General features: G+C 46.3%; 1 protein-coding gene across 3 annotated transcripts; it reads right to left on the bottom strand.

Moving 5' to 3' along the window:
- Position 1: 1 nt before the first annotated feature.
- WDR91 (WD repeat domain 91) lies at positions 2-27994 on the bottom strand. Of its 3 annotated transcripts, XM_079150179.1 has the most exons (15): positions 27820-27994; positions 26229-26408; positions 25473-25679; positions 23715-23798; positions 23182-23312; positions 21886-22051; positions 14844-15002; positions 12588-12778; positions 11974-12124; positions 10246-10340; positions 9898-10066; positions 6234-6342; positions 5488-5600; positions 3966-4163; positions 2-1598 (listed from the first exon to the last, which is right to left on the bottom strand). In XM_079150179.1, the coding sequence occupies exons 1-15, from the start codon at positions 27940-27942 to the stop codon at positions 1434-1436; spliced, it is 2241 nt and encodes a 746-aa protein (XP_079006305.1). In that variant the 5' UTR covers positions 27943-27994; the 3' UTR covers positions 2-1433. The 3 variants fall into 3 exon arrangements, with proteins under 3 accessions (XP_079006305.1, XP_079006306.1, XP_079006307.1); XM_079150180.1 differs by lacking the exons at positions 23715-23798; positions 25473-25679; XM_079150181.1 differs by lacking the exons at positions 2-1598; positions 5488-5600 and having other exon boundaries at positions 3985-4163.

Below are 27994 nucleotides of genomic sequence, written 5' to 3'. Positions count from 1 at the left end.
ATGAGCACTCTTCCTGGGAGGGGTGGGGGCGGAGCAGCAGGGATTTGAGTGTTGTGTTGCTGTATTCCTTAGAGCCATTTCGGCAAGCTGTGGGGACCGTGTTTGAGAGAAAGGGTCTTAAGACAGGAACTTTGAGATGAGGAGAGGAAAAATTGAACTATGAACTCTCAGATGAAATTCAAGACCCTTTATACTGTCCCCCAGAATCCTGAGGTGAGGCAGATAAGATGGCTGTTTCAGTGCCAAAGGTGGGGACGTGGCAATGGAGAAGTCTTGGTTTCCTTCATTTTAGGGGTGGAGGTGGGTAAAACAGGACAAGTACTTACCATGAAGTCTCTGGTGGTTTCTTGTAACCAAGCCATATGCATATGGGCCTCCCTACTTGCCCCTTAGTCCCAGCAGAAAGCAGCCATCCAGCCCTGCCCCCTGAACTGGACTGGAGCCCAAAGAAGCTATAAAATGACTGTCCCGAGAAGTTGGTGGAAACAGGTCCCCCTACATGGTTCACCCTGAGAAGCATGGGAGCCCCAGGTCCAGGCCCGCCCATCCATGGTGGCTTCTGCACTTGCCCAGCCTCAGCTCCCACTGTGAGAGGATCTTCCTCTTCAAGGTGCCCAGACTGGGGCACGGTCACCACTGGTCCAGGCTCGGCTCAGCCTCAGGTGGGCAGGCCCGAAACCCAGGAGTCCTTCCAGCAGCATGCTCGGGGAGCTGGCCTCTCACCATTTGCCAGCACAGTGAAGGCAGCTGGCAGTGTGCAAGTTCAAGGGCATCAAGTTAGAAGAATGAGAGGAGCAACCAAATGAGGAGCTAGGAACAGCAGCCACCAGAGGGAGCTGGGCCACCAGCCGCGGAGGCCTGTGTACCTGCGCTCATCCGAGAGGCTTCTGTAGCAAAAGCCACCATCTCTCAGGAAAGACAGGGACACTCTGGCCTCACCCTGAGCCCAGACAAAACAGAAGAGCGTGCTGTGGGGCCACCAAGCCCAGGTGAACGGACGGCCAGCGAGGCAAGTAAGAGCTGGTGTGGGGAAACAAGGGTAGGGGGAAAGTGACACACGCATCCTAGAAAGAGACACCAAGTGACCGCAAGGCACTCTTTTTTTAAAAAAGAAAAAAAAAAAATAAGCAAATATATACAAAATACTGTCAATTTCTCCCGGCCAACACAGCAGCCATCACGTTTCTCCTTCCTGAGCTCTCCTCCCAGTCTGAGGACGCCTCTCCACAGACCACAACTTTGTTCTCTGGGAAGAACATGCCACCTGCTCCCTATGGCTCCTGTTCTAGTCACTGCAGCTGGACAGTCCCGAGTCCCCTGGACCATCTTTGCCTGAAGCTCTGCTGCACTGGCAGGGACCTGGAAGGAGGGTGTCCTATTCTCCCTCAGCCCCGGGACAATTCTGCTCTGTGGTGTTGCTTCAGGCAGGTCCTTCAGAGCTTGTGGGCCAGGAGGGTGGTCAGCTTGATCTTGCCATCCATGGAGGCAGTGAGGCAGGTCCCGCAGTCCATGGCAGTGCTCCAGTCCACAGTGACCACAGGGGCCCGGTGGCCACCCAGGCTCAAGCAGCTCTCCAGAACCTTCTCATCACCACCCAGCTATAAGAGGACAGGAGAGAGAATGAACCGTCAGCAGACCTCACTCACGAACACGTCCATTTTATCCACTTTTAGTAGCCAAACTGCCTTGAGCCTGGGGCCGTCACCCCAACCCGAGGACATGGCTATGGCCACATACCCACCTTTCTAGAAAGTCCATTTAACTTCCTGGACCAGAAAATGTCTCACTTTCATGACTATAGTTGGTCTACCTCATATGGAAAACAAGTCCCTGCAAACCTCCTTAAAAATGCCACTTCTTCTGCCGCCTTGAACGTGCCATGGGCCCGTGCCTTCTGCACCCGCCTGTGTTTTCTCACAGCATCATTTGTCACTAGCTGACATCTGCTCGCGCATCTGCTTATTTGCTTAAGGTTGGCTTCCCATCGGGGGACACAAGCCGAGGAGGGCAGGTCTAGCTCTCTCCTGCAGCGAGGCCACCTACGGCATCCAGAACGGCCCTGGCACGGGAAAGCCTCGGACAGACGTGTAAACGCGGCTCTCCTCCATCCACCAGCACCACTCTCCAGCAGCCGGGCAGGTGTGTGAAGGTCAGCCACTAACAGAACAGGAAACAGGAGCAGCTGAAGTACTCAACACCGCTCAACAAAGAAGAGGCGGCCGTCATGGAGAAAGCATTTGTAAAAGTGTCAGTTAACTTACTTATAGTCTATAAAACCGGGACCTGAAGTTCAGTAGAGTCCTTAAGTAACTGGAAGCCAGTATTGGTATTTTAAAAATTTCACAGGGAGGGCTGGGGAGATAGCTCAGCTGGTAGAGTGCTTGCCTCGCAAGCACAAGACCCTGAGTTCAATCGCCAGTACCGCCAAAAAAAAAAAAAAAAAAAAAAATTTTTTTTCACAAGCAAATCCTTCAACTAATTAATTGTAGGGCGAGTCTGACTACAAATCATCAAAGTTCATCTGGGCAAATGAAAAGACTGCATGATCAAAAATAAAACCCATACACATCCACACAGATCCCCACGGAGGGCCAAGTCCAGTCCGCCGAAAACCAACTAAAGCAAACCTTTGGAGAATGAAATGAGGCTTGGAAACAGGAAGCTTTTCATGAGTATCTCCACTGAGAGATGCACCATTATGAGCTAATTTTAGGGAGAGCTAATTTTAGGGAGAGGGCAAGAAACAGCAAAAGAACCATCCTCTGTAGAAAAGACGAGCCTCGCTGAGGGCGAACCCCGACTTCACTGTGCATGGCAGGTCTGTCTGGAAGCCGCCTGACTCCGCCCAGCACCTCCTCTGTCCCACAAGAGCGTCCCTTACCTGCCATGAACTCCGCACTCACTGCTGCCACATGGGGCCCACAGCCTGTCTTCTTCCCGGTCTACCCAACTCCTCCTCCCCTTCCTTCCAGAGCCTCCAACTCACAGCCTGCCACCTCCCCGGGGTCTTCCCTGAGGACTCAGTCCCCATCCGGCTTCCACCTCTTGGAACTGTTCAACACCACGCCACTGCTCCTTCACCCACGGTGTTTCTTTCTAATTTGAGTGTGAGCCCCAAGAGAGCAGAGATCAGATTTTATATGTCCCTGGTACACTCCTGAGTCCATGGTCTGCCACCCTGCCACACAGCTGCTGTCCTATCTGTGGCAACAAGAGACACTGAGAATATTTCACCTTGTATGACTTCTTAGGCCTGCAGACTAAATACCCCCAGCAGGTGGTTAAAGAATGAACACTGAGGCTAAGAACTGAATTCACTAGGTACCTGACAAGGCCAAACACAAATCCTCATCACTAGGTCTACTGGATGATACTAGTAAAATGGAAGGTTCTTGCAATTTCATACACTTATACAAAGAAAGCACATGAGACACGGCAGATCAGACTTGAGAATTAAAAGAAATGTGTAAGCTGAGGAACACATATGACATGAACAACTCATGTTGTTATAACGCCCTCAAATTTGTCTCAAATATGGACTGTGCTGTACTTCACCCATGGCCCTCCCATGAAATAAGAAGTCCATGCCTGTTTAAAGTAACTACAGTAAACCACCCAGCTCGTTTTCTGTGGGGGGCGTGCTCCCCTCTTCCAACACTCCCCAACTCTTCTTGCTACTCCTCAGTGTTTGCTCTTATAGGTTATTACTCCCTAGGAATGGGCTTAGGAGGTCAGATTCTTGTTAAGACAGGAAGACAGATGCCTCACATTCTGTTGCATCCCACCTTCTCTACCAGCACTAAGGCCCAGGCCCAGCCTGCAGCTAGAGGACTTCAGGTGCTGCCTTGTGTCCAGAGCTTCTTCACTGCCGTTCGGGGTGGGTCAGAGGGCCATGATCCACTTGGCCAGGCCCAGACCTCCAGGAAAGTGCTCCCTTGCCCACCGCGACTCCATCACCCAGTTACCTTGTAGATGACGCCCCCTGTGGCAGAGCACGTCAGCATATAATTGCCCTCTGAGTCAAAAGCGAAGAGTCGGCCTCTGGGGACTTGAACCTGCTTGTAGCCGCTGTAACCAGACAGTACAAAGGGGCCCGTGGCATCGGAGGGGAGGCTGTACTCAGACACCTTCAGGCCACTCTTGTGGATGTTCCACTGGATAAACTGCAAATAAAATACACAACCAGAGTGCTCTCAGTGGGGCAGGCCCAGCACAAGCCTGGGTGGAAGCCCAGGGCCTGCCCAGAGCAAACTGCCTCCCTCCACCAACAGTTCTGACAGCTTCAAACAGAGTTACAGAGGCAGAATAGGGGTGGGGGCCCACAGGACACCCCAAAGTCCCATCTCTTGCTGACACAATTTTTCAAAGGATGAAAATGTAGAAAAACAGCAACCTCATGTCAAAGTCCAACCCTTCTCTTTCACTCTGGCCTGAGCCCAGGAGAGGAAAAGGGACAGCAAGTGGCTTTGCATGCATTTCTGGTCTCTCAAGCAGGTAAATGACTACTGTCATTATTATGAGAATTTGAACCTGACTAGGAATAAAGCAAGAGGACAAATTCCAAATCTATTTCAATTTCTCAGCAGTACAATCAATTGGACGCTGCGTGGTGAAGTTACAAAGCCAGCTTTGTTTATTGTGGTGTGTATAATTCCCCAACCCACTCTATGAACAGGCTACTTGACCATGACCACTTCTTCCCTGGGAATCCTAACAGATATATGGAAGTCAAACTGTATCTTAAAAATCCCTTCCTCTAGTTTTCAAATGAAGAACTGAAGCTGGGGCACAGGAGTGCACATCTCCAGCCCTGTCTACTTGGGAGGCTCACTTGAGCCCAGAAATTTGAGGTCAGCCTGGGCAATACAGCAAGACCCTGTCTCAAAAATAAAAAGAACGCATCTTATAGTTACTGTTTTCAATGAAAAACACAGGTAATTAGCATATAAAATCCCAAAGTCACAGGAAGGCATATGATAGACAAGTCTTTCTCCCACCTCTGCCCACCCAGCTCCCTTTCCACCACTGTTGCTGTTCCCACTTCCTGTCGTACCCTTCCACAAAGGGAATCTACCTGGGGCATTTCCTTATCATTTTTTTCAGGGGGAGGGGGAGCTTCCTTTTAATTTCTTTGGACTCAGCTCAGGCCTATTTGCCTCTGGGAAGCTGTCCCTAGTCCCTCAGCAAACTCCATGCATCCATGGCCGGTCACAAGGCCACCAATTACCAAGCTCGCCAAATCCTATCTTGGCTCCAAATATGGATCCATCTGGGTGAGCTGAGCCGCCTTGCTAGGAGGACGCCTGTGGTACTCCCTCTTCCACTGCACTCCTCAAACCCCACCAAGAGCCAGGAGATGGACTACTACCTATTTTACAGACGACAAAACCGAGGCAGAGAGAGGGCGTGGCGATAGCAGACAGCATGCCGGATCCAAGGCCAGCCTGTCACGGGGTCCCAGCCCTCGCTGACCCTGAGGGCGCCTACCTTGCCGTCCTCACCGATGCTGTACACGGCATTCTCATCACAGCTGAACTCCACGGAGCAGACCTCCCCGCAGTGGGCCCGCCAGCTCATGGCACACTCGTGCTGCTGCATGTCTGAGGACGCCAGATGCCATCAGGACTCTGCACCCCGGAAGGCACCTCCCGCAGCATGGGAGCCTCTCCCCTGATGCTCAGGGGGCATAGCTGTTCTGGGGACCATGGGGCTCCTAAACCCCATAGGGTAGCTACCCCTGCCCAGGGGGTCAGGCTGCCTCTGAGCTGCAGAAGAAGCTTCCACTGGGTCAAAAGTGAGGGTTAGGAATCCAGCGGGGGGGGAGGGGGGTCCTGGACACAGGAGTCCTTCCTATAAGCCTCAACAGTGTCCCCCCCAGGGGAGACAGATATCCACTAAAGATGGGATCGCCTTGTCCCATCCCAGACCCTGGGGATGCCTCCCTGGGAACAGAGGAGAATGAGCCACCCACAGCTGAACAGGCAACAAAAGAGCCCTGTATCCTGAACAGGCAATAGTCGGATCCAAGAGCTCAAAACCAAACTATCCTCGAGCCCCACCTCCTCCCATGCCTGTGATATTAACCACATGCAAGCAGATTGTGTTGAGTGTTTTATAAAAACTCCAATTGAGATTAAGCTTCCTTGATTTGGAATCAGGGTTTCGCAACAGCATCTACTCCAGCTAGGTCATGTGAGGAGGGGACCAGCATTGCCTTGAGCACACTTGCATACCAAATAGCCGGATGACACCGTCAGCTGCTCCTGTGACCAGCAGGTTCCCATTGTGATTGAAGGCTGTACAGTTGATAGCAATGGGTTCTGGGTCCAGGGAGAACTGGAGCTATTAAAACCAAACAAAATCACAGTTAGCAGACTATTCCCACTCAGACACACACACAAGCACCCCACTGGATCCTCTGCCAGCTCCTTCCTTAAAAAACCTTCTTCTGGAAAAATTACCTGAGCGTTTGTCAAAATGCTGGGCTATGACCTCTTCTACTATTTTGAAAGACAAAGTCACTGAGCCCATAAACATTCTGGTTTCCATACATGCTGGCTCACTTATAAAATGAGTAATCTATATCTTAGCAATATACACATCACTCGAGTGCATTCTAGCTAAGTCTTATTGAAAGGTCAAATTGTCAGCTGGAAAGAACACTTCATTGACTGACTTTCATGACTGGCAACCCTAAGTAACAGAGGACCACCATGCAAAGGTCCTGCAGCTACTCCATCCCCCCAGCATCTCCCCACAACAACACTTAAAAATACAGGAGCTAACAAAACTACCTCATGGAACTTAGGCCTATCAGTTAATCCAGTAATCAGCAGCACAATAGCTGGGGCTGGGTTGTAGCTCAGTGGTAGAGCACTTGCCTAGCACATGTGAGGCACTGAGTTTGATCCTCAGTATCACAGAAAAATTTAAAAAATAAAAATAAAGGTATTGTGTCCATCTACAACTAAAAAAAAAAATTTTAAAAAGGCTTCACAATAGCTAAACTATGAAACCAACCTAGATGCCCTTCAACAGATGAATGGATAAAAAAATGTGGTGTATATATACAATGGAATATTACTCAGTCTTAAGAATGAAATTATGGCATTTGCTGGTAAATGGATGGAGCTGGAGAATATCATACTAAGTGAAATAAGCCAATCCCAAAAAACCAGAAATGTTTTCTCTGATATGCGGGTGCTAATTCACAACTAGGGGAGGGTAGGGGAGGGAAGAAGAGAGTTACTTTAGATTAGGTAGAGGGATTGAAGGAAGGGGAGGAGGTATGGAGATAGGAAGAATAGTAGAAAGATTCAGACATTATTACCCTGTGTACATACATAACTATACAACCAGTGAGATTCTACATCATATATAGCCAAAAGAATGAGAAACCATACTCCATTATATAAGATGTATCAAAATGCATTCTACTGTCATGTATTACTAATTAAAACAAATTTAAAAATTAAAAAAAACAGTAATTAATGAAGATTATCATTCCAAAAAAATGGAACCCGAGAAGCCCTAAATTAAAAACGCAAGCCAGAACGCTATATGGTGTTATTGATACACACGTGCACAGAGCTGAGCTAGCAAATAAAGACATCCTCTGATGCCAGTAACGAGGGGAAGGCAAGACTCCCAAGGACGAGGGAACTCTGAAGCTGGCTTTCACTACGGAGCATCAATCAAATATGTATGACCCTGGTTCTCACTCTGATTGCCATCAAGCACTCAGAAGTCCCAAGTGTAAGACCCGCCCAAGGTCAGGTTGGAAGAAATCTCCACACATGACTGGGACTCCAAAGAGCTTTATCCTGAGTGCATGAATGAACTAAAAAACCTACTTCACAAAACAGGATAAGAAAACTCACCTCTCTGCAAATCATAACCACAAACTTGCCCTGATAGGGATTTATAGTCCAAATTCATAAGTCCCTAAATCGTCCGCGGAAACTCAAGCAGAGAATTTATTTTAAAGCTGTCATGAGTTGCTAGGGTCCCCAGGAACCTGGCAGAAGTGAATGCACCTCCACCCCAGGTCTCAAATATTCTCAAGAATAAAGGTGCCAGAAACACGAGGCTACAGTGGGAATTCACAAGATGCAGGAAAAAGAAGCAAAAGAGGTGAACACCACAGCAACAGCAGAGAAGAATCAGGTCCACAGAGACCTCAGACACGGGGTTACCAGAGGTGTGGCGAATCTGACAAAATAAAAGGAGGAATCCAAATAATGGGCAAGAATAGGAGACTCCAAGCATGACAAAGCAGGTTTTTAAAATGAAGCTGTGTTTCTAAAAATGAAGCACAGAAACTGAAAGTAGCATCCTAGTAGACTGGTTAACTCAAAGATCAGGCACAGCAACTACAGAGTTAGCAAACTGACAGAGCTGAGGGCATTCTCGCCGTGAATGCAGCAAGGGCAACAAAAGAGAAGCGCCAACACAGGACCGGAGCTCCAGAAGGCAAGAGATAAGCAGAGATCTCTAAGCCTGAAAAGCAATGACTAAGAATTTTCCAGATTTAATGAAATCCTTGGATTCAGAAAAACCTAACAAACCCAAGCAGGAGCTTAAGGAAAGAAGAAGAAAAACAAAAAAAACCTTCAAATCTAAAAATCCACACTCAGATATCAGGTAAGAAGATCTTAAAGGCAGCCCAAGAGAGAAGACAGCCAAGAACGGAAGGCCTGTTCCACTGACAACAAACTTCTCTTTCCACAAAGGAAGCCAGATGAACAAACCAGAGAGTTAGGAGAATCAGTTCTCAAGTAGAATAAGAAGTTCGAGGAAAATATATATACTATGATTCCATTCATAAAAAGTTAGAAAACATGCAAAACAAAGCCTGTGTTGTTTATGAATATATATTAATGTGATAAACTAATTTTTTAAATGTAAGGCAATAGCAAACCAAAATTCAAGACAGGTTCTCTCTGGAAGCAGGAAAGGTGGAGACTGGGAAAGGGCAGAGAGTATTATTAATGTTCTACTTTTAAATTAGGCACTCATTTTACTGCCTTTCTTCTCAATAAACCATACATGTATGATTTCAATATTATTTTATATGTAGCCAATATTTAATTAAAAATTTGAAAATCACAAGTGAACATAGGATTAAAAATCATGCTAACAGCTGGGCACAGTGGTGCATACCAGGAGGCTGAGGTAGGAGGACAGCAAGTTCAAGGCTAGCCTCAGCAACTTAGCAAAATAAAAATAAAAGTCTCAAAATAAAAAATAAAAGTGCTGGGCTCACCTAGCATGTACAAGCCCCTGGGTTCAGTCCCTAGCACTGCAGAAAAACAAAACAAAACAAAAAAAATTACTTCTAAGTACTGAAACTATTAATTTTAATAAGAAACACCACTGCTTTCTAAGTAAGTATGTTCAACCTCATTTCTCTCCCAAGGGCTCCCGTGACAGTGGGGTACCTGTTAATATTCTGGGGTGGTGGGTAGGTCCCTGGCTGCAGGAAGGCAGGCCAGTGCCCAGGAGCTGGCTCAGCCTGGCTATCAGCTGTCACTTCTTGGGAGCATGGACCTGCCCTCACTGCTGCCAGCTGCTACTGTAAATTTTACACAGTTCTAACAGGAAGTTGGAAATAGGAGTCCTCTCCTAAAATATATAAACCACAAGGCCCTCTAGTAGGTTCTGGGTGACTTCTGAATCAATGGCACAATTCTGAATAACTTCAGTCACTAACGGTCTGCCCAGAGTAACTTAATTTGCAACACTTAAAACTTACATATTTTCTCACAAATCAACAATCTGAGGAGACCAAAGCAAAGAGGCAGACAGAGCCTCACCAGCACCACAGGGGAACGCAGGCAGGGTGCCTCCACGTGGTGTGCCCAGCGGGGGGAGACGGGCCCCACGGCAGGTCCGTACCTGCTGCTTCATGCTCTTCGTGTCCCACAGTAGCAGCTTGCCGGGAACCTGGTTCATGCCCTTGCTGCCAATGTCTGGTGCCGAGGAGTCCACCTGGGAAGTGAGACTCGGAGCTGCAGCCGAACAGACGAAAGAGGCCCCGTTGGGCCTGCACGCGAGAGACAGGATTCTGCAATACATGTGGGCCGGGTCAGATGATCGCCTGCCCAAGCAGGAGGACAAGCCTCAGCTCTGAGCCCGATTCTGTTGCAGGAGGTGGGACACTGAGCTCAGGAAACACCTGGCCCCCCAGAGCATGTGCCGCAAGCTGTGGCCTTGACAGTGAGGAGGAAGGGGCCTCTGGCTCACCTGGGCATATCGTCGTTGATGTTGATCTCACAGAGATTCTTCTTGGCTTCTGTGTCATAAAGACGCACGGTTCCCACACCACTGCCCAGCAAGAGCTGGAACGAGAAGATGGGGGGTTGAAGAACAGCATGGGAGTCAGGGAAGACTGCAGAGGGGGCCAGGCCCACTCCTGTGAGGTGCTGGACGAGGCAGGATGAGACCCTCCTGCTCTTATCCAGGCGACCAGGGAAAATCTGCCTACAATGGACCACACTTAAAAATTACAAATTAAGAAGACAAAGCCAACCTTAAACAGAAGCAAAACCATAAAAGTTATCTGCTACGGTTTGAATATAGTCTGACTGTGTCTCTGGAGTGCTCATGTGTTAGGGGCTTGGTCCCCAGTGTGGCAATGTGAGGGGTGGTGGGACTTTTAAGAGGTGAGGCTTAGAGGAAGGTGATTAGTTCACTGGGGCAGTGAGTTAGATCTCCCTTTGCAGAGTAGTTATAAAGAGAAGGCATGACTCCTGAACCCGCCTGAGCTTGCTGTCTTGCCATGTAATTTCTTCCTCTGGCACACACTCCTACCACAATGCCATCTACCATGTTGTGAGGCAGCCAAGGGGGGCCTGGCTAGAGTAGAGCAGTTGCAGTCACCTTTACAAAGGATCCAGCCTGGGCGGGGGCAGGGGTTGTTATAGCACCAGAAAACAGACTGATGCAGCATCTGTGGAATGGGAGAGATGTGTCTCCTAAGACACGCCTGGAAAGATTCTGTCTGCTTACACAGGACCCCTCATCTTCTTTTATTCTGGTTGTAATCAAGCTGTTCCAGGCCCTTCTCACTCCCAGCCCACAGGCCACCTCTCTTTGTACTGACCCTGGCTAGTCATGGGGTCTGGGTGACTTCTCATTTGCCTTTTTAGAGGGGAGCTCTGATTCTGTATCCAAAGGCCTCCAGAAAAAACATAAAAGAGGCTATCCTTGCCTCCATGAACGTGTGACTTATTTGGTGAAGATCTTCAATGATAATAACAAATATGATCAGAAGAAAGCACCAGAAGCAGCCCAAGTCTGAGGCTATCCCTAGGAATACCAGCTAGACTGTGAACTCAACATTCACTTGGCAAATGGCTCAGGGAGAGCCATGAGGTCCTAGGCCCATGATAATAATTCCTTCAGCTGTCAAAAATTACACAAACTCAGCACAGACCTCTGACCCCTGCATAGTATGATCCCTGTGAAATGGAATGAAAGAAAAATAGTAAATCGATTTTGTCTTTAACTACAAACCCCATCTGAAATATTAATGTACAGAGAGAAAAAGAAACTACAGCTCTTTGGGCCCTTCTGTGGATGACACATCCCCTCACCAGCATCAACTGCTGCCCTTGGGGCCTAGACAGGAGGGTTCTCTGCAGCAGGAGGGAGCACACTGAGAGTGTGGTTAAAAACAAGGAAGGTGGCAGAGGACAGGAAGTTGGATCATCTCCTGTGGCAGACCAGCGTGCACAGGAGGAAGCCTTCCACCTCCTCCAGGTTGCCTCATTTCAATTCTTAATCCAGTGATTTCCCTGCCACAGCACAGAAGCCTGTCAGACCAGTCATGGATGTGAGCTCTCTGCATCCCCAGTGATGGAGAGGAGGGAGGGGATCTGGCTTGGTGCCTCAACTCAGCCGGGTGAAGAGCCCTGGGGAATTCTTCAACTTGGACTTCAGAGCAGGTGCTGCTGGCCAGGTGTCACTCACCAGCCTGTCCCGTTTGGTGGCCCATTCTAGAGAGAGCAGCGGTGACTTGGAAATGGAAGATGCTTTGGTCTGCATGATGGGGTTGAAGGACCACACTTTGATGACCCCGTCTACGTCTAAGCTGGCGACCCTCCTCCCTGAGCAGTCCACTCTGAGCAAGAGAGAAAGGACGATGTCAGCCTCCTGGCCTCATTCTCTTCAAGGGCCCCAGAATGTCAGGGCTGTCAAAACAAGAAGCCCACCTCCACCCTGAAAATCACGCTCCTTTTTCTTGAAAAGTCATGCTTTTTACCATATGGAAGTAAAAATATATACTTGGTAAATATTTTCCTAAAAACACCAACATAAAGCAAATTATAATTGAAGAGACTTGGGGCTAAAATGGAGAGTACTTTGTTCCTAGCCTCAGAGCAACATTATTAGGAAGGGTGGAGAGACTGACCACTGCAATGGCAGCTCTAAGAGGACCTCCAGAAGGCAGCGGTCCAGTCTTCCTCCGACCCTGTGGGAGAACCCCCATCCTTCAAGGGCCATCCTCCTGCCACACCTTCACATGCACTGCCTGAGAACCCAGGCTGCACAGCGCTTCCTGGAGCCCCCCCCCCCCCCCTCACCTGCAGTGCATGATGGAAGAGTGGTGCTCCCCATACTCCTCCTGCCCCAGCACGATGAAGGGCTGCTCCGGGCGGCCGCCTCCCTCGGGGCCTGCTGTAGACACCCGTGTCAGGGGCTCCACTGGTTCCATGTGGAGATCTGGACAGGGCTCAGCCTCAGGGCCACTGGCTTCCAGCTTCTTCTCTGCACACTGTGGTCAGCAAATGGGGATTCATCAGCTGGGAAGGGCTCTCCCACACTCGGGAGCACAGTAAGGGTCACACAGTTCAGAGGAAAGTTCTGAGCTGTGGAGGTTGAGCTCAGTTTTCCCCAGGAAAATGGGGTTCCCACTCCCTAGACAGCCCCTTCCTGAGGACTTCACTCACCTCACAGGCCCTGCCGAGGGTCAGGGTTCCTTGTCACAGCTGACAGGACTCAGGACATAGATCTGCCTTGAAACAGGCCAGGCCAAGGATAATGAACCTTGTTTCATGAGAGCCTACTGTGTACTAGGCACTATGACGTGTGGTTTTCTCTCATTTAACCGCTCTAAAACTATGTAAGAGGCTGTTATTTACTACATTAACAGTTGTGGAAACTGACCAAGGTCACAGGCTGGCAAAGGGTAGAACTCAGATGTAGATCCAGATATAATCCTAGTGCTCACAGTGCACCCCACACCAACTAGCCTCTCCTCCTGGGAAGTGGGTACTGGCTGACTCAGAAAATGAGGCAACTGTAAGGCATGAAGACAGAGAGATCCAAAGACAGAGCCTGGTCTATGTGTCCTCATGGTGCTAAGTATCGGCCACTATGATTACTACGTGCTTACTAGATATTTCCCAGAGACACTGGCCACTCCCTGGGGGTCCTGATATCCTCCATGTGCCCCTCAGGGTAGCAGGAGGAATTCAATAGCAGAAGAATGTCAAAAAGGTGGGTCCATTCCAAGTTTTCTGAGGATTCTCCACACTGCTTTCCAGAGTGGCTGCACCAATTTGCAATTCCACCAGCAATGTATGAGTGTGCCTTTTCCCCCACATTCACACCAACATCTATTATTGTTTGTGTTCTTGGTAACAGCCATTCTAATTAGAGTAAGATGAAATCTTAGAGTTGTTTTAATTTGCATTTCTCTAGTTACTAGAGATGTTGAACACTTTTTCATATATTTATTAATCACCTATACGTCTTCTTCTGTAAAGTGTATGTTCAATTCCTTGACCCATTTATTGATTGGGTTCTTTGTATTTCAGTGTAAAGTTTTGTAAGTTCTTTACAAATTTTGGAGATAAGTGCTATATCTGAAGTGCATGTGGAAGAGATTTTCTCCCACTCTGTAGGCTCTCTTTTCACATTGGGAAGAATGGAGGAACTTTAGATTACATAGAGGGAAATGGGGGGTGTATGAAAAATGGTGGAATGAGACAGACATCATTGCCCTGTGTACATGTATGATTACACGAATGGTATGAATCTACATCGAGTACAACCACAGAAACGAAATGATGTACCCCATTTGTGTATAATGAATCAAAATGCAGTCTGTAAAAAATAAGATTTTACAAAAATGTCAAAAAGATCTCAGACCTTATGGGGCTGCAACTGGTCTTCATCCTCAAGAACAGAACAATTTGAGATCTGAGCCTTCAAGGTCCATTGCTACCAAACTAAAACCTCTACCGGGCTGCTCAGTGGCAAAAATGCCTCTAAAGTGGTCAAGAAAGTCCAAATAGGAGACTTATGGTCACAAAGGTGACCCATCAAATCCCTTTGACTTCTGCTTTAAACCTGGAGTATTTGGCAGAAACAGAAGCAGCCAGGAAGTGTAGACCCTGACCCACATCTCCAGAGGTGGGAGCCCCCAAGCCTAGGGCCAGGGCCACAGCATCTCACCATGTGGCTCTCAGCACAAGAATCTGGCAGCTGGGTCTCAGGCAGAGCAGGGGAAAGAGATCCTGCAGCAGCAAGTCAAGGAAACTCTGGGTTAAATGAAGGGGACCAAGCCTCAGGGTTGGTGATGCTGTCCTGCACAGTTAATCTAAGGGAAAGACTAGTAGGCCAGGGTGCCCAGCCAACCACATGCAGAGCTGGCATTTTCTGGCCTTGTGCTGGGAAAATGCTGCAAGGGGAAAGCCAGACAAAATACAAAGCCAGACAACCAGAGTGCAAGCAATTAGAACAGTTGGGCAAGACCAAGTCCCGCACGGCAGAACTCAGAAGAGAGGTAAGGAACCCCTCCGTGGCCACCATGCAGGCATCAGGATGCCCCATACCTGGGAGGAGGTGGTGGAGAAAAGCTCCTTCCTCTCCTTGCCATGGTCCTGTAGGCGCCGCTGCCGCTGCTGCACCCAGCTAGACTCTCCTGCGGCTGGCCCGCCCAGGAGGCTCTTCCCATCCTTGGCCCCTGGCACCAGGTCCTTTCCCTTGGAGGCCTAGAGGATGAGAAGCTAGCTGTGAAAAGTCTCTTTTTGGCAGCCCAGGCCAGGAGGGAAGCAAGAGCAGGGAACAGCCTCTCTCTCCAACAGCTCCTGGGAAAGACCCTCCGTGGCAAGCTGGGACAGGTAGTTTGAATGGCACTGGCTAGGCCAGGTGGGACTGCAGTCTGGAATTCCTCCTTTCCATCTTCAATCCTTGTTAAGGGTGGGATCCACAGGTGCCAAGCCCGATTACACAAATCCACTAAATCCTCCCGTATTTACTGATCCTGAGGACAAAGAGTGTCGACTGAGGAATTCTAAAACATGTCTCCAAAAGCTCTATCGTATTGACGGAATCCAGAAGATGGTTATGGGAACGTCACAGCTAGCTGCATCCATAATGCTAAGAAGGAAGGTCTGTTTCCTGAGTTGATGGAAGTTCCAGAAAACACTGGCCAGTGAAGACATTGCAAAAGCCAGAGAAAATTATAAAGCATGTTTGACAGATCTGTAAACCTGACCAAGAGATCTTTAAGCTGGATTTTTGAGAAAAGGGCAGGGGGAAGCCATAAAAATGTGCAAACTAGATTCTGTGAAGGGTATTATGAGAGCAAAAGGAATAGCAGAGTGGAAGTTCAGTGGGAAACCCAGCCTCAGGAACTAAACCACGTAACTTGCTAAAACTTAGTCTCAGGGGCCTGGATGTTCACTGTACAAACAAACAGTGGTCCTCAACTTTAACTCAGAATCACCTGGGAAGCCCGTGGTGTGGGGACTTCTTTACAGACTTTTATGCAAACCTAGCTGAAATGAACAACCTTTTTTTTTTTAAGCATCTTTATAGGTTTATTGGTCCATTACTTAAATTTAATTGAGGCAAAGAAACTGTTTACATTTACAAGCTAATAGTTTATCAAGCAATACAAATTCCTCGTTTACCTCAAAATGTAAAATACTAATCCTATGGTAAACAACAGATTTTTTAATACAGATACATGAGATAGAAAAGTGGGCAAAACTCTATGCCAATATCAAAAATTAAACAAAACTTTGTTTCCCGTATTATAATCTCTGAGTTCCATGACAAAGAAAAAAATAAGGTGACAATGCTTTTAACACTTGGTAGTTTAATGAGCTAAAGACTTACAGTCTGTAAATAAACCACTTTGCTATCAGCACATATTCTTGCGAGCACTTAATGTCTGACTACGCACGAGTAGAGACAGTGATGGACAGGTGAAGGTATAGTAGCAATATGCACTATATTGACGATCCTGGCATCTACCACACTTACTCTATTACAGGCTGAGTATCCCTTATTCAAAATGCTTGGGATCAGAAGTGTTTCAGATTTTGGAATATTTGTATATACACAGTGAGATATCATAGGGAGAGGACCTAAGTAAAAACATGAAATTTGTTTATACTTCATATATACCTTATACATATAGGCCGAATGTAATTTTGTATACTATTTTTAATAAGTTAGCATATAAAACCAAGTTTCACAGTGTAGAATTTGCCACTTGTGGCATCCTATTGGTGCTCAAAAAGTTTCAGACTTTGAAGCATTTTAGATTTTTGGATTGGAGATACTCAACCTGTATAAGTACATCTGGTGAATTATTTTGTCAACAATTTCATCCAACAGAAAGTAAAGGAAGAGATACAGAGATCTATCACACTGGGTTTGTTTTTATTTACATGAAAAGCTGTATGGCTATGCTCACATGACAAAAAAATCTTAGGAAAAAGTACCCTACTAGGATGTATAAAGGAAAGGGAACTGTGGTACAAATACAAGCTTTAACTTTAAGGAACATATCTCAGAACATCCAGAAAAAGGAAAGAATTTTAAAGGAAATGAGTGAGTGATGACAGATTCTGAAGCTTGAATTTTATGCCATATTATTCCCCAAGAAGAAAGGAAACATTCAAAGGAATGCATGACAAGTTTAAATCATAAAGAGTAATGCAAACCTACCAGAAAGTTCTAGAAAAGCTAAGCACAGACTGAGCAGAAGCCCTGACACTGATAATGATAAGGACTCTGATGCCAAAAGCACAAGGAAAGGAGAGGTCCATTATCTAAAAAAATTACACAGTGATATCAGATCACCTGAAGAATGTAGAAGCACTTTCCTTCTGTGGCTTCTTCCCTCCTGACTTCTCACATGGGGAATTTCCTATTAAACATTTTCATGATAGTTCCTCCTGAGACAAAAAGGAAAGACATGTACTGGCCGGTTTATAAACTTCAAGTCCTTCCATGATGACAGCAAGAATGGGAGGCCTGTGCTGATCATGTAACTGCTTCTACAGATGATGCTCTAAACCCCATAAAAACAGTCACTGAAAATGCAAACACCAAGCAACCACATTCAGTTCCAGGAGGTGCTATGTCTACCACATTCTCTGCCTGGCACATGACTGCCTACATCATCTGTGGACGACAGGGGTATCCTGCCTTGGGACCAAAAATGGAAAATACTACAGAGGGAAACAAGCACTTTAGCACCCGTTACACCTTTTTCAATGCTTTGATGTTGAGTGCTCAATTCAGTTGGTCCATATTGATGGTATAGAGAGACTTCAAATTCTCTAGCTTAATCAAATGTACACCTGATATGACGTTCAAAGGCAATACTTCCCCTGAAAGTCAGGATGGCAAAGAAGCTGGCCAGTGCTGTCAGGCTGGGGCTGGACTGCTTGTATTTTTAAAAAACAAAAATACAAACAGGTGTTAACAAAATGCTTTATAACCATTCAAGAAGAAAACATGCACTTAAGCATGACCTCTCAGATCCTCCTTAAAGAAAAGAAAGCTTCTCCTTAAACTGTACCCAAGTCACTAAAGAAGGGTGAGCAACAATGCAAGAATGTATTAAAGCTGATGAAGCCAGGTGCGATGGTGCACACCTATAATCCCAGCAGATCGGGAGGCTGAGGCAGGAAGATTGTGAGTTCAAAGCCAGTCACAGCAACTTAGCAAGGCACTAAGCAACTCAGCAAGACCCTGTCTCTAAATAAAAAAAAAATTTTTTTTAAAGGGGGGCAGGCTGGGAGTGTGGCTCAGTGGTTAAGCACCTCTGGGTTCAATCCCTGGTACCAAAAAAAAAAAAAAGGCTAATGAATGCAGCTGTCCACAAAACACTTTAATAAGTAGGTTAAGGTACATTTGTGTCTAGCTACAAATATGCACAACTTAAACAAATGTTTACTGTGACATGACCAGTAATTGGAGGTTTTATTTTGTTTTAAAGGCAAACCTCATAAAAATTTTAACTACGTATTCACATAACTTCATGCCCCAAGGTTTAAACTACACCCGTCATAATCTACCTGACTCCTACAGTTTAGGAAAGGTACTGTAACCTACTTATCATTTGACTCTCTCCCTCTGGAGATGGAATAAGTTGACACCTGTTCATTCCAGTGACCTGAGTAGATCAAGAGGGATTCCAGAGCCTCACAGATCTTGCAGGCAGCTATCCAAATGAGGCAGGAAGCAAGTTACAGAAATTTAGTCTCACCTGAAGCAAAACAAAGCCATCCAGAGTCAGGACTGAAAGGCTGGGAAGAGTATGCCCTTTTCCCATCCTGCCAGGCTCCATGGGAACAGGCCCCACTGCAGCTGTTGTTACCACTGATGCCTCAAGAGCTAGGAGGTAATTTGATACTAATAAGATTTAGAAGTACAGAAGTTTGTGGTGCTTTGCTTTCTTTACATTACAGCCAATTAAAGGTTATCTCTATAATAAGGTAATTCCCACTTGTCCCACAGCTCACTAAGTGGGTGTGAAGGCACAGAATTATCACTGGGGGGAAGGACGTGAGCCGCACAGCAGCCCAGGCCTGCCTGCTAATGAGGCTCCCTCCCCTGGCTACCATTCTGAGATCCCCAAAGAGCTTGGGAACCCTGGTTTTGCAGTTACTCCCCTCCTCCTTTTTTTTTTCTACTAAAAGCCTGGAGAGTGTATGTTGCCATCTATTTTGCAAGAACAATGCTATGGACATCTCAGTAATAGAGATAGAAGTTTTAGTGACTTGTCACAAGCAAGAAAAATACTGAAGTGAGTAAAATTTACAAAGCTCTGTATATACAATTTTTAAAATAGAAAAGTGTAGTCATTTTGTGTATTGCTAATTTAACAATAAATTCAGTAAGTCTGTGTGTGTGTGTGCTTATTCTTCAATAGAAAGAAAACAAAGAAGGGCTTCAGGGTAGTGGTGAGAAAAAGACTGCATGCCTGACACGCACTGAGAAAGCAATATAGCTTATTTACAAATTGTTTAATTTCACATTGCGTTCAAAAGAGTTTACTATCAAAATCACAGGAAGTGATACTACCACACGCTGCATTTGGCCTTGGTGAGAAAACATCTAAAATTTGGGTATCAATTTAATAGAGGAATTGATACATGAGAATGGCCCCTCTGGAGCAGTGGCAGAATGGTGAGGGATCTAGAAATTATGCCAAAGGGGAAAACAGTTGACGAAAAGGAGGCATGGAGGGTGTTTCACCCGGGAAAGATAGGAAGGGTTGTCCTATGCAAGAAGCTTATTGGACATAGCTCCAGAGAGCTAAGATTGGTGAGTAGAAGTTATAAAGGGGTTTCCACTAGTAGCTTTCTAATAAGCACACACTCCTGCTTTATAAGCAGTGAGCTCCCCATCACAGAAGGCAGTCAATCCACAGAATGTGCTCCTGTGCACAGCAGGAAGGTGAGCCAGATGAACTTTAAGCCTCCTTCCAACTCTAAAACTCAGTCATTTTCTTAAACCTCAAATCTGCTAGTTATTTTTAAGAGTTAATGTTGGGTCTAAATAATCTGTCGTCAAAAAAAATAAAAAATAAAAAGGGACTTGGCCAGTGAGTTTAGAATGTAGATATCTGTGGTCTCCATTCAAGATCTGGAGAGACTGCTCTGTTAAGACATTTCACTGTTTCTCAACCTTTTCCCAATTATATTTGAGATGTAAAATAAGGAATGCTTTGCTGTGAATCGTGCATTTTTACCTTCATCTTTTGGCAGTAAACTTCACAAAAATTTCCCATGCCATTCAACCTCATCATGTGACACATAGTTCCTGAATACATAAGAGCACAGCCACAGGCTTAACTCCAGGGAAGCTCTGTGATTTCATTTTGAGTTAGTAAAATTAAATTTCACAAGGGGAAGCTCATCTCAAGGAACCCAACACCTTATACTATCTACCAAACTTATAAAATGTTGCTCAGTGAGAGATCTGGAAAATAAAAAGTAAAACTTACTTGGCCTCATCCTAAGGAACTGAAATTTTACTTTCAAGATCTGAATTTTCAGAAGAACAACTGTAGAAATAACTATGACTTTTTTTTAACTGCTTCCACCCTCCTGGATGCTGAGATTATAGTCAATCATTGTGCACTAACTAGTAAAAAATACGTTTAAAGAGAATGTCCCTGCCAAGGCAAGTCTAGGCCACTTGAGGTCTCAGACTTGACTTGGGAACCCAAGTGCACCAGAACTTCAGGAATACAACTTCTCCTAAAACTTAACTGCATGCTTATCATATGGCACCCACTGAAGACACCAAGGGCTCTTTTAGCCACTCAATCACTCCTTCCCTAGGGAGTCAACACTATTATTAACCCAAGTAAACTGAGAGTTTAAGCAGTTGAACTCTGATGCTAAACAAAGAGCCCAAGCTAAAAGAAAAGCTGCTGCCCGAGTCCATGCTGTTCTAGCCAATATCCTATTTGGTGTCTCCGCTCAACAATACTAAACCCCATATTCCAAAGGCAGCCTAGGGCAGACCCCTGCCTCCCTGGGTACAGGGAGCCACCCCACACGGTGACACCCCTTGCAGTGCTGGGGACTGAACCCAGGGCCTTGCGCTTGCAAGGCAAGCACTCTACCAACTGAGCTATCTCCCCAGCCCATAAGTTTTTCTATCCCCGCCCCATCTAAGGGTCTGGGGATTTGAACCGTGGTCGGTGACATCACTTATAACTCCAGTTATGGGTAGAAGAGGAAGGCAAAGATTGTGACAACTACTTTAGTGGTCACTAGTAAAATTACATTTGAACAGAGTGTCCCTACCACAGCAAGTCTAATTTGAAGTCCGTTAAACTTCCGTTAAACTCTGGTAGGCATTTCTGAAAGCAATGAACCTGACAAGCTCTGCTAGAAAAACTACTCACTGAGATTCTTGGTTGTTTTGGACATAAGCTGGCATGGAATAAATTCTCTTGCAATATAATATTAAAGTGAAAAACAATGAAAATCCTTTGCAGAATCAGTAACTACAAACTTGTAGGCAAAATACATGGATTCAGAAGAAACTCTTAATTAACTCTTTAACCAGACAAAAGTTTATATCACCAAAAATTCAAAATTCCATAATTGCCTGAACTCACACTTGAACTACTCAAGAAGTCTTAAGCCCTTCTGGGTTCCCAGGAAGATTATGAGGAAAGGGGAAAGATGCTGGAAGCCCACTTCCTGTCATTGACTACCCACCACTTCACCTGTGGAGTATGGCAGACTTCTGAGAGTTGACACAGGAGTGCAGGGGTGATCAGAAGACAGCAACCACTTGTGGTTAAGCGACCTGGGCCTGAGGTCCAGCAGAACCCTTCATCAGTACACACACATCGCCTACTGTCTCAATGCCACACGCTGCAATACCAGCCAAAGGCAAGAATACAGGATGCATTAGGGGATTTTCCTCCGAAAGGCAGGAAGAGAGGAAGGAATCAGAAGTGAATTTAGGATCTCACAGCATATCCAAAAACTTGGTCCTAAATGGAGGACACACAAGTCTACACTTGACAAGAAAACTTAGAAGCAGACTTGACAGCCAGATGTCAGAGGCTCCTTGGAAGGTTAGAAAGACAGGACCAGCACTTACCTGACTGCTGAAGGACTCTTTTTTGGCTGAGCTCTGAGTCTGCAGAGGTCCCTGGGCAGGTGACAACCTTGAGGGGCTCTTCTTACTCTGAGGCAGCAGTGAGGACAGGAATCCTACTCGAGGTGACTGGGAGAGGGAGGTGGTCCTCTGGCTGCATACCATGGCTCTGGTAAGAGACAACCACAGGGTTATGGGGCTGGAGGGGGACGAGGAAGATCCAAGAACTCAGAGCTTCTAGGCCACGGGCAAGGTTAATGACAGAGGCCTTAGCAGGCTCCGTAGCCTACGTTTGAGGGTGGCATTATCCATGGGGCCATTTTCTGTACAAAGGGAGCCAGCAGCTTGGTGAAGACTGTGGCTCTTCTTTGAGGACCCCAGTTAAACTCAGAGCTGCCTTGACCAATAGCCACTGGCCACATGTGCCTCTGAGCATCTATACTGTGGTTAGTCCAAATTGAGATGTACTGGAGTGTGAGACACACTGGAATTCAAAGACTCAGCAAGAAAAAAATGTAAAATAGCTCACTTCCACTCTGCTTATATTCATTACATATTGAAATAGTTTGGATATATTAGGGCAAATAAAATTTAGCACTAAAATTAACTTTGCTTGTTTCATTTTATTTTTTTAATATAGCTACTAAAAACTTTAAATTACATCTTTGGCTGGCATTTTATTTTCCTAAGCGATGTTGGCTGGAAAACTAGAGCAGTTTCATATGGTGCAGCACTTGGTTACCACATGGGTTTGCACCCTGACATACTGTGTCACCCATCTGTGCCTCTGTGTCTTCAGTTATTATCTGAAGTTTCTGCTATAACTGGCTATTTTTCAAGGTCACTCAAATACCTGTCTCCCAATCTGTCTTTCTTTCTAAACCCCAGTAGCATGCTTCCCCTGAGGAGTGTGCCACTCCTGTGGTGGCCAGCCCTTCCACACTGAGGCACTCCTTCCAAGGCATAGTAACTTCCTGAGACATTACCACATTGGCTGTGGTACTGATCCAGGTTATGCATATCTGGATGTGTGTGCCCCTGGCAGAGCTGTGCAGATCCCCCTCTCTCCAGGCAGAGCCAGAGGCCTGGAGGTTGAAAACAACTTCTAAAGGACCTTAGAGGCCATGGGAACCTTACTTACACAATTCTGAAGGAAGGGCAGATATGCCAAGGAGCTCTTTGGCAATTCTTCCTCAATGGGCACAGGGGACCAGGGGCAAGGCAGGGTCAGAGTAAAGCTCAGAACAGAGAGAAGAAAGAAAAGGAAGAAGTGGCTCCATGATCCTGGTGCACACTTACAGCTCTGAGTCCCCCAGGCGGTCCATACTGGAGACATAAGGAGGCAATTTGTGTTGAACCAAGGATGCTTCCTCTTCAGGTTGCTGCTCCTCTTTCTTCAGTCGGTGAATTTCAGCTTGCAATGCAAAAAGCTATGTAGGGGTAGAGCTGAGTTAGCCAATGACCTGGCCTAACTTTCCCTCTGCTGAGTGAGATTTCTAGGCATATCAAATCCAAACCCACCTCACTGGCTCAAAGTGCCACTCAACCTCAGCCTCAAGGTGCCCTTCACATTTCTGCTCACTGAGCACTGGAAACTGAAAGAATAACTTGCTGCTACTAGACTAGACTAGTGAGGTAAGAAAATCAAAACCTGTTAGACATCCCAAACTACTACTTTTTTCATTTCTCATTTGACTTACTCCCTTTTTACCACTTGGCTTGCTTCCTCCTTAATTTACCATGAAAAATAACTCTACCCTCATTGCCACTACCTAATTTCACACTCAAAAAGCAGAAGTCCTTCCCAAAGAGTCAGCTTGTTCAGAACAAACCTTCTGACGCAGAACTTCATTTTCTTCTTGAACCTGGTTGGTCCTCTGGCACTCGGCATCAAAGTTCAAGATCACTGGAACTGGTGCCCAAAGTTAAAGAATAAGCCTGCCTGAGAACATTTAAAAATTCTCCCTGGCTAAGCATGCTAGTGCATGCCTATAATCCCAATGACTCAGGAGGCTAAGACAGGAGGGTCACAAGTTAAAGGCCAGCCTCAGCAACTTAGTGGAACCCTGTGTCTCAAAATTTTCAAAGAATTTTTTTTAAATTAAAGTTCTTCCCAAACCACTGACACAGCAGCCAAACACTTGAACACAAGACCTGACACAGGACAGGTGCAGTGGGCTCATCCCAGTTCTATGAAATAAAAAGCTGCATTTATGAAATAGTCTTTACCTACTCTCTGGGCCTGTTACTCCAGGTCAGCCTGACTTTCTTTAGGCTGACAGACTGGTGACAATCTGCTAGCCAATCTTGAAAAGGACCTGAATTCAAACTTTGGCATTTTCCCCCAAACAATGGCAGTAAAGAGTTAGCATTTGTCAGGCTTCACAATCTATCTAAGCTCTAGCAAAGTCAATGCAGATACAAAAGCAACCTTAGAAGTAGGATTAGCCACTAGGTTTTCCCCTCCCCAGATTAAACCTCTCCCTGGCAAAGTTTAGATTGAGAAGAGAAAGCTTCCTGCAGGTTGCATGGCCACACACCACCCCACAAAGACCCCATTCTAGCTGTGTACTGGTCTTTCCCAACTGCTCACACAGCTTCAGTCAGAGGACACAGAGCAGACCAGGCCTCAGTCCTGTAGATCAGATGTGTGTGACCTAGTTTGCAGAGTCCTGCTTGAAAAGATCTTGAGTGACCATTTCAATTGCCCTGAAGGGCCCACGTGGTCATGTGGCAACCACCTTGTGATTTTCTTTGGAAAGCCCTCAGGATGAAGAGGCAGCAGGAGAGACAGGTGTATGAGGATGGAAGCCACAATAATTCATATGAGGAAAGGGAAGAGCAAAGGCAGGAACCTCCACCAGAATATATTCCTCCCAGAGTTCAAAATGGCCACCAGTGGGTGGGCCTCTACAACGCCCAAATTTATCAAGGCCTTACCAGACAGCCCTGTTCAAACCACACTCTCTTCCCCTCCCCTAGATTTCCAGCCTGGAGAATATGAACGATGATGAATTCCTGGGCCTCAGGACCTCTGGCCTTCCATGACAAATGGTATCCTTGGCAGGTTATAAGTTATCTGCATACATCTTAGTTCTCTTCCTCAAATACTCACACATATAGAGTTAAAACTACCCTGCTTTCTGGCAAACAGAGGAACACTGAGACCACTGTGAGAAAGAATAACCCAAACACTAACTCAGGGAGGAAGCTCCAACCCAAGTGTTCTCATCTCTACCAAATTCCCATAAAAACAATGCCCAGGGACACATCATGCACAGAGCGGGTGCTTCAAATCTGGCTGATTTCACCAAGAAATAGCAGCCTTCCAACACTGACTGCTGCTAAACACCATCCCCGCCCATGCATGTCAGATATTTCTTTAGCAGCACAGTGTCAGAACTAAGATTTATGACTCCCTGGCCTCCTGACAAAAATAACCGCAATTTGTCCAGCCCCCTCACATGACACTTGTGGATGATCCCCAGGCATTCTGCAGAAGAAATGGCTGCATCAAAAGTAGTGGTTACTGATCACACTGTCTGATGCCTCGGACTAGGCTCACAGCCCCAGGCAGCAAAAAGGATATGCATGCACTGAAACAGGACACTCAGGAAGTTGTGCAGGGACACGATGAAGGTGTCAGCCCACTGTCGAGAAAAGTAAGTAGCAAAGGTGGGGTTGGTATCTGGGGATGGCAGGAAAGGCAGGACAAACCAATCCTTCCACTCAGCCTGGTTCTGAAGCTCTGTGGCCTGCTTTGCAAAGAACTCCTGTGCCTTGTCATTTCTGTTTGTCTGCCAAGACACAAAGGAGGTAGCAAGAAGGGGAAGAGACAAAAATCCAGAGGTAAGATTCTTTACCACTGCACAGCAGATAGCCTTTTAAATATCACCTGCCAAGTGAGTGGCAAGACATCACCTCCACAATATGAATGCAATCATCACCCTTTTCTCAGGGACCTTATTTCAGAGCTGGTTTAAACTGAAGTCCTAACAACAAATGCCTGAAAACTAATCCCTTGTTGATGTTCAAATAACCTAAGTGATTTATTCTTTCAAATCAGCTATAGTCTTTATTACTCAAATTTTATATTCTTTAAACCACTACCCAGGCCTGTGTGCTTAAAACAAGAGGGGAAAGAGGTATGGGGACAAGTTAGATGACTCACAGATGATAAGAAGGAAAAAAGAAGTAGGAAAGCAGTCAAAAATAATTTGCACTGTGACTTTTCCATGATTTCCCATAGCAATGTTCGGTGTTCTCCCTCCAGTTAGAAGAAAATCTATTTCTGGATCAAAGAGCTCTCCCTCCAAGGAAAGCGGAACCTCTGAATCAACAATCACCTGGATTGTGTAGACAAGATAAAAGCGGAACAGGCTGGTTTTCAGTTTGTTGATGGTGGGTCTATATATATCCTCCAAGCGGCTAAAGAGCCTACGCTCTAGGTAGCTCCAGTAATCCCGAAGGGCAGCCAAGTCATACATCTGCATTAATTGCTGTAGCTGGTCCACAATCTTGTCCACCTAGTGAGAAAAAGCAGTGCTAGAGAAGGCAAGGAAGAAAAGGAATTCACCCTGCACTCCACAGATTACAGTTTTTTCCTCTTACTAACTTCTGGGTGTTAAAATAAATTTAAGTTGACAATTTATAAAATTTTCAAAACATACTAATGTAATAGCTCTTATTTATTGATTCTTATGTGATGCTGAGGATCGAACCCAGCCCTCACACATGCTAGGAAAGTGTTCTACTACGGAGCCACAACCCCAGCCCTGTAATAGTTTTTAAATTATTTTCTGATGCTAGATATATATCTTGTCTCTCCAGCAAGCATGGAAATTTCAGGTATAAATGGCTTTGGCCCTTCCTCAGGAAGCAAAAGATCTAGCTCCGGGCCTCGGGTCTACTGAACCAACTTGGCAATGTCACTTCAACTGCAGTCTCAGTTCCTCATATTTAAAAGGCAAAGGAGTAAGAAAATGTGAGACAATATCCATGGCCTCCTCCCAGCACACAATTCCAGGATTCCAAGGAATACCGGGAGGTGCACTGACTTACTCCTGCAAGTTATCAAACTCCTACCATAGCCCTCTCTGGTAGCTGCTGAGTGTCAAATAATTCAACTCCTGTGAAGAGCAATTGCACCAGAATATACAATCTAGAAAAATTTTGGACATTGATATCAAAAATAGATAAGGACACTAAAATTTGAAGAGGTGAAATTATTTGCTTTTGCCACTATGTAACCACTAACTTTGGCAAGGCAAGAAACTAAGTCTCCTAATCCCCCTCCAATGCTCTTGCTGCTAGCTCACTGCCTCTCAATTCATCCGCCAACACCAATTTAATTCAGCACATACAAACATACAAATCACACACAAATTCCAAGAACCTCCCAAGGGAAAATCAGATCATAGTAGGAGGTGTTCGTATTTTAAAATGTGCAATGAGTTCTTCTTCGGCTACTATGCAAAATTGCCAATGAGTGCCTGACAAGGCCATTTTAAAGGAACACCACAGATGCCTGAATCCGGCCGGCGTTTGGAGATTCAGACGCTTTTGCTCCCACTGCCATCGGAAGCCAAAATCTTGCATATTTCTCTTGCCAGAACTCAACCATCTACCCAATCCTGGCTCCTAAAATCTCGTTCGCCAGCACTTGCCGGGAGGCTGGGATGGAGAACAGAGCCCAGGAACAGGAGTCAGGGCACCTTGGCCCCACTGCAGATGCTCCTGACTCGCTGAGCAACTTCAGGGAAGTCACGTACGTCTCAAGGCCTGTTCCTCATCTGCACAGTGAGGGCCAGACGCGTGATGTCTACGGCCCCCCCAAGCGCGGTGACAGCGCCGCTACAGCCCCGGAGGGCAGTTCTTGGGGGGGAAAGGGCCCGCTCTCCAGATCCCTCGGACCGCCTACGCCCGCCGGCCCCTCACCCGGAACCCCTTCTCCTTGTCCGCCTTGATCTCGGCGTCCAGCTGCCGCAATGTGTGCGTGAAGCCTCGAAAGAGCAGGTACTCCCGGACCAGCTCGTCTGTGCGTTCCACCGCCTCCGCCATCGCTGCGCCAGCTGCTCGAGGGTCCGCGGCGGCAGGGACGAAGGGGCGGGGC

Source organism: Sciurus vulgaris (genome assembly GCF_902686455.1).
Source record: "Sciurus vulgaris genome assembly, chromosome: 8".
NCBI classification, from domain to species: domain Eukaryota; kingdom Metazoa; phylum Chordata; class Mammalia; order Rodentia; family Sciuridae; genus Sciurus; species Sciurus vulgaris.
Note: the sequence above shows the minus strand (reverse complement) of the source record. Positions and strands in the feature narration are given on the sequence as shown.

Excerpts from the sequence above, each read along its gene's own strand:
- WDR91 (XM_079150179.1), bottom strand. The coding sequence starts at position 27,942 with ATGGCGGAGGCGGTGGAACGCACAGACGAGCTGGTCCGGGAGTACCTG. Across the intron at positions 23,313-23,714 it reads ATGAAGTTCTGCGTCAGAAG|CTTTTTGCATTGCAAGCTGA; the intron begins GTTTGTTCTGAA and ends ACCCCTACATAG. Across the intron at positions 6,343-9,897 it reads CGAAGAGCATGAAGCAGCAG|CTCCAGTTCTCCCTGGACCC; the intron begins GTACGGACCTGC and ends TGGTTTTAATAG.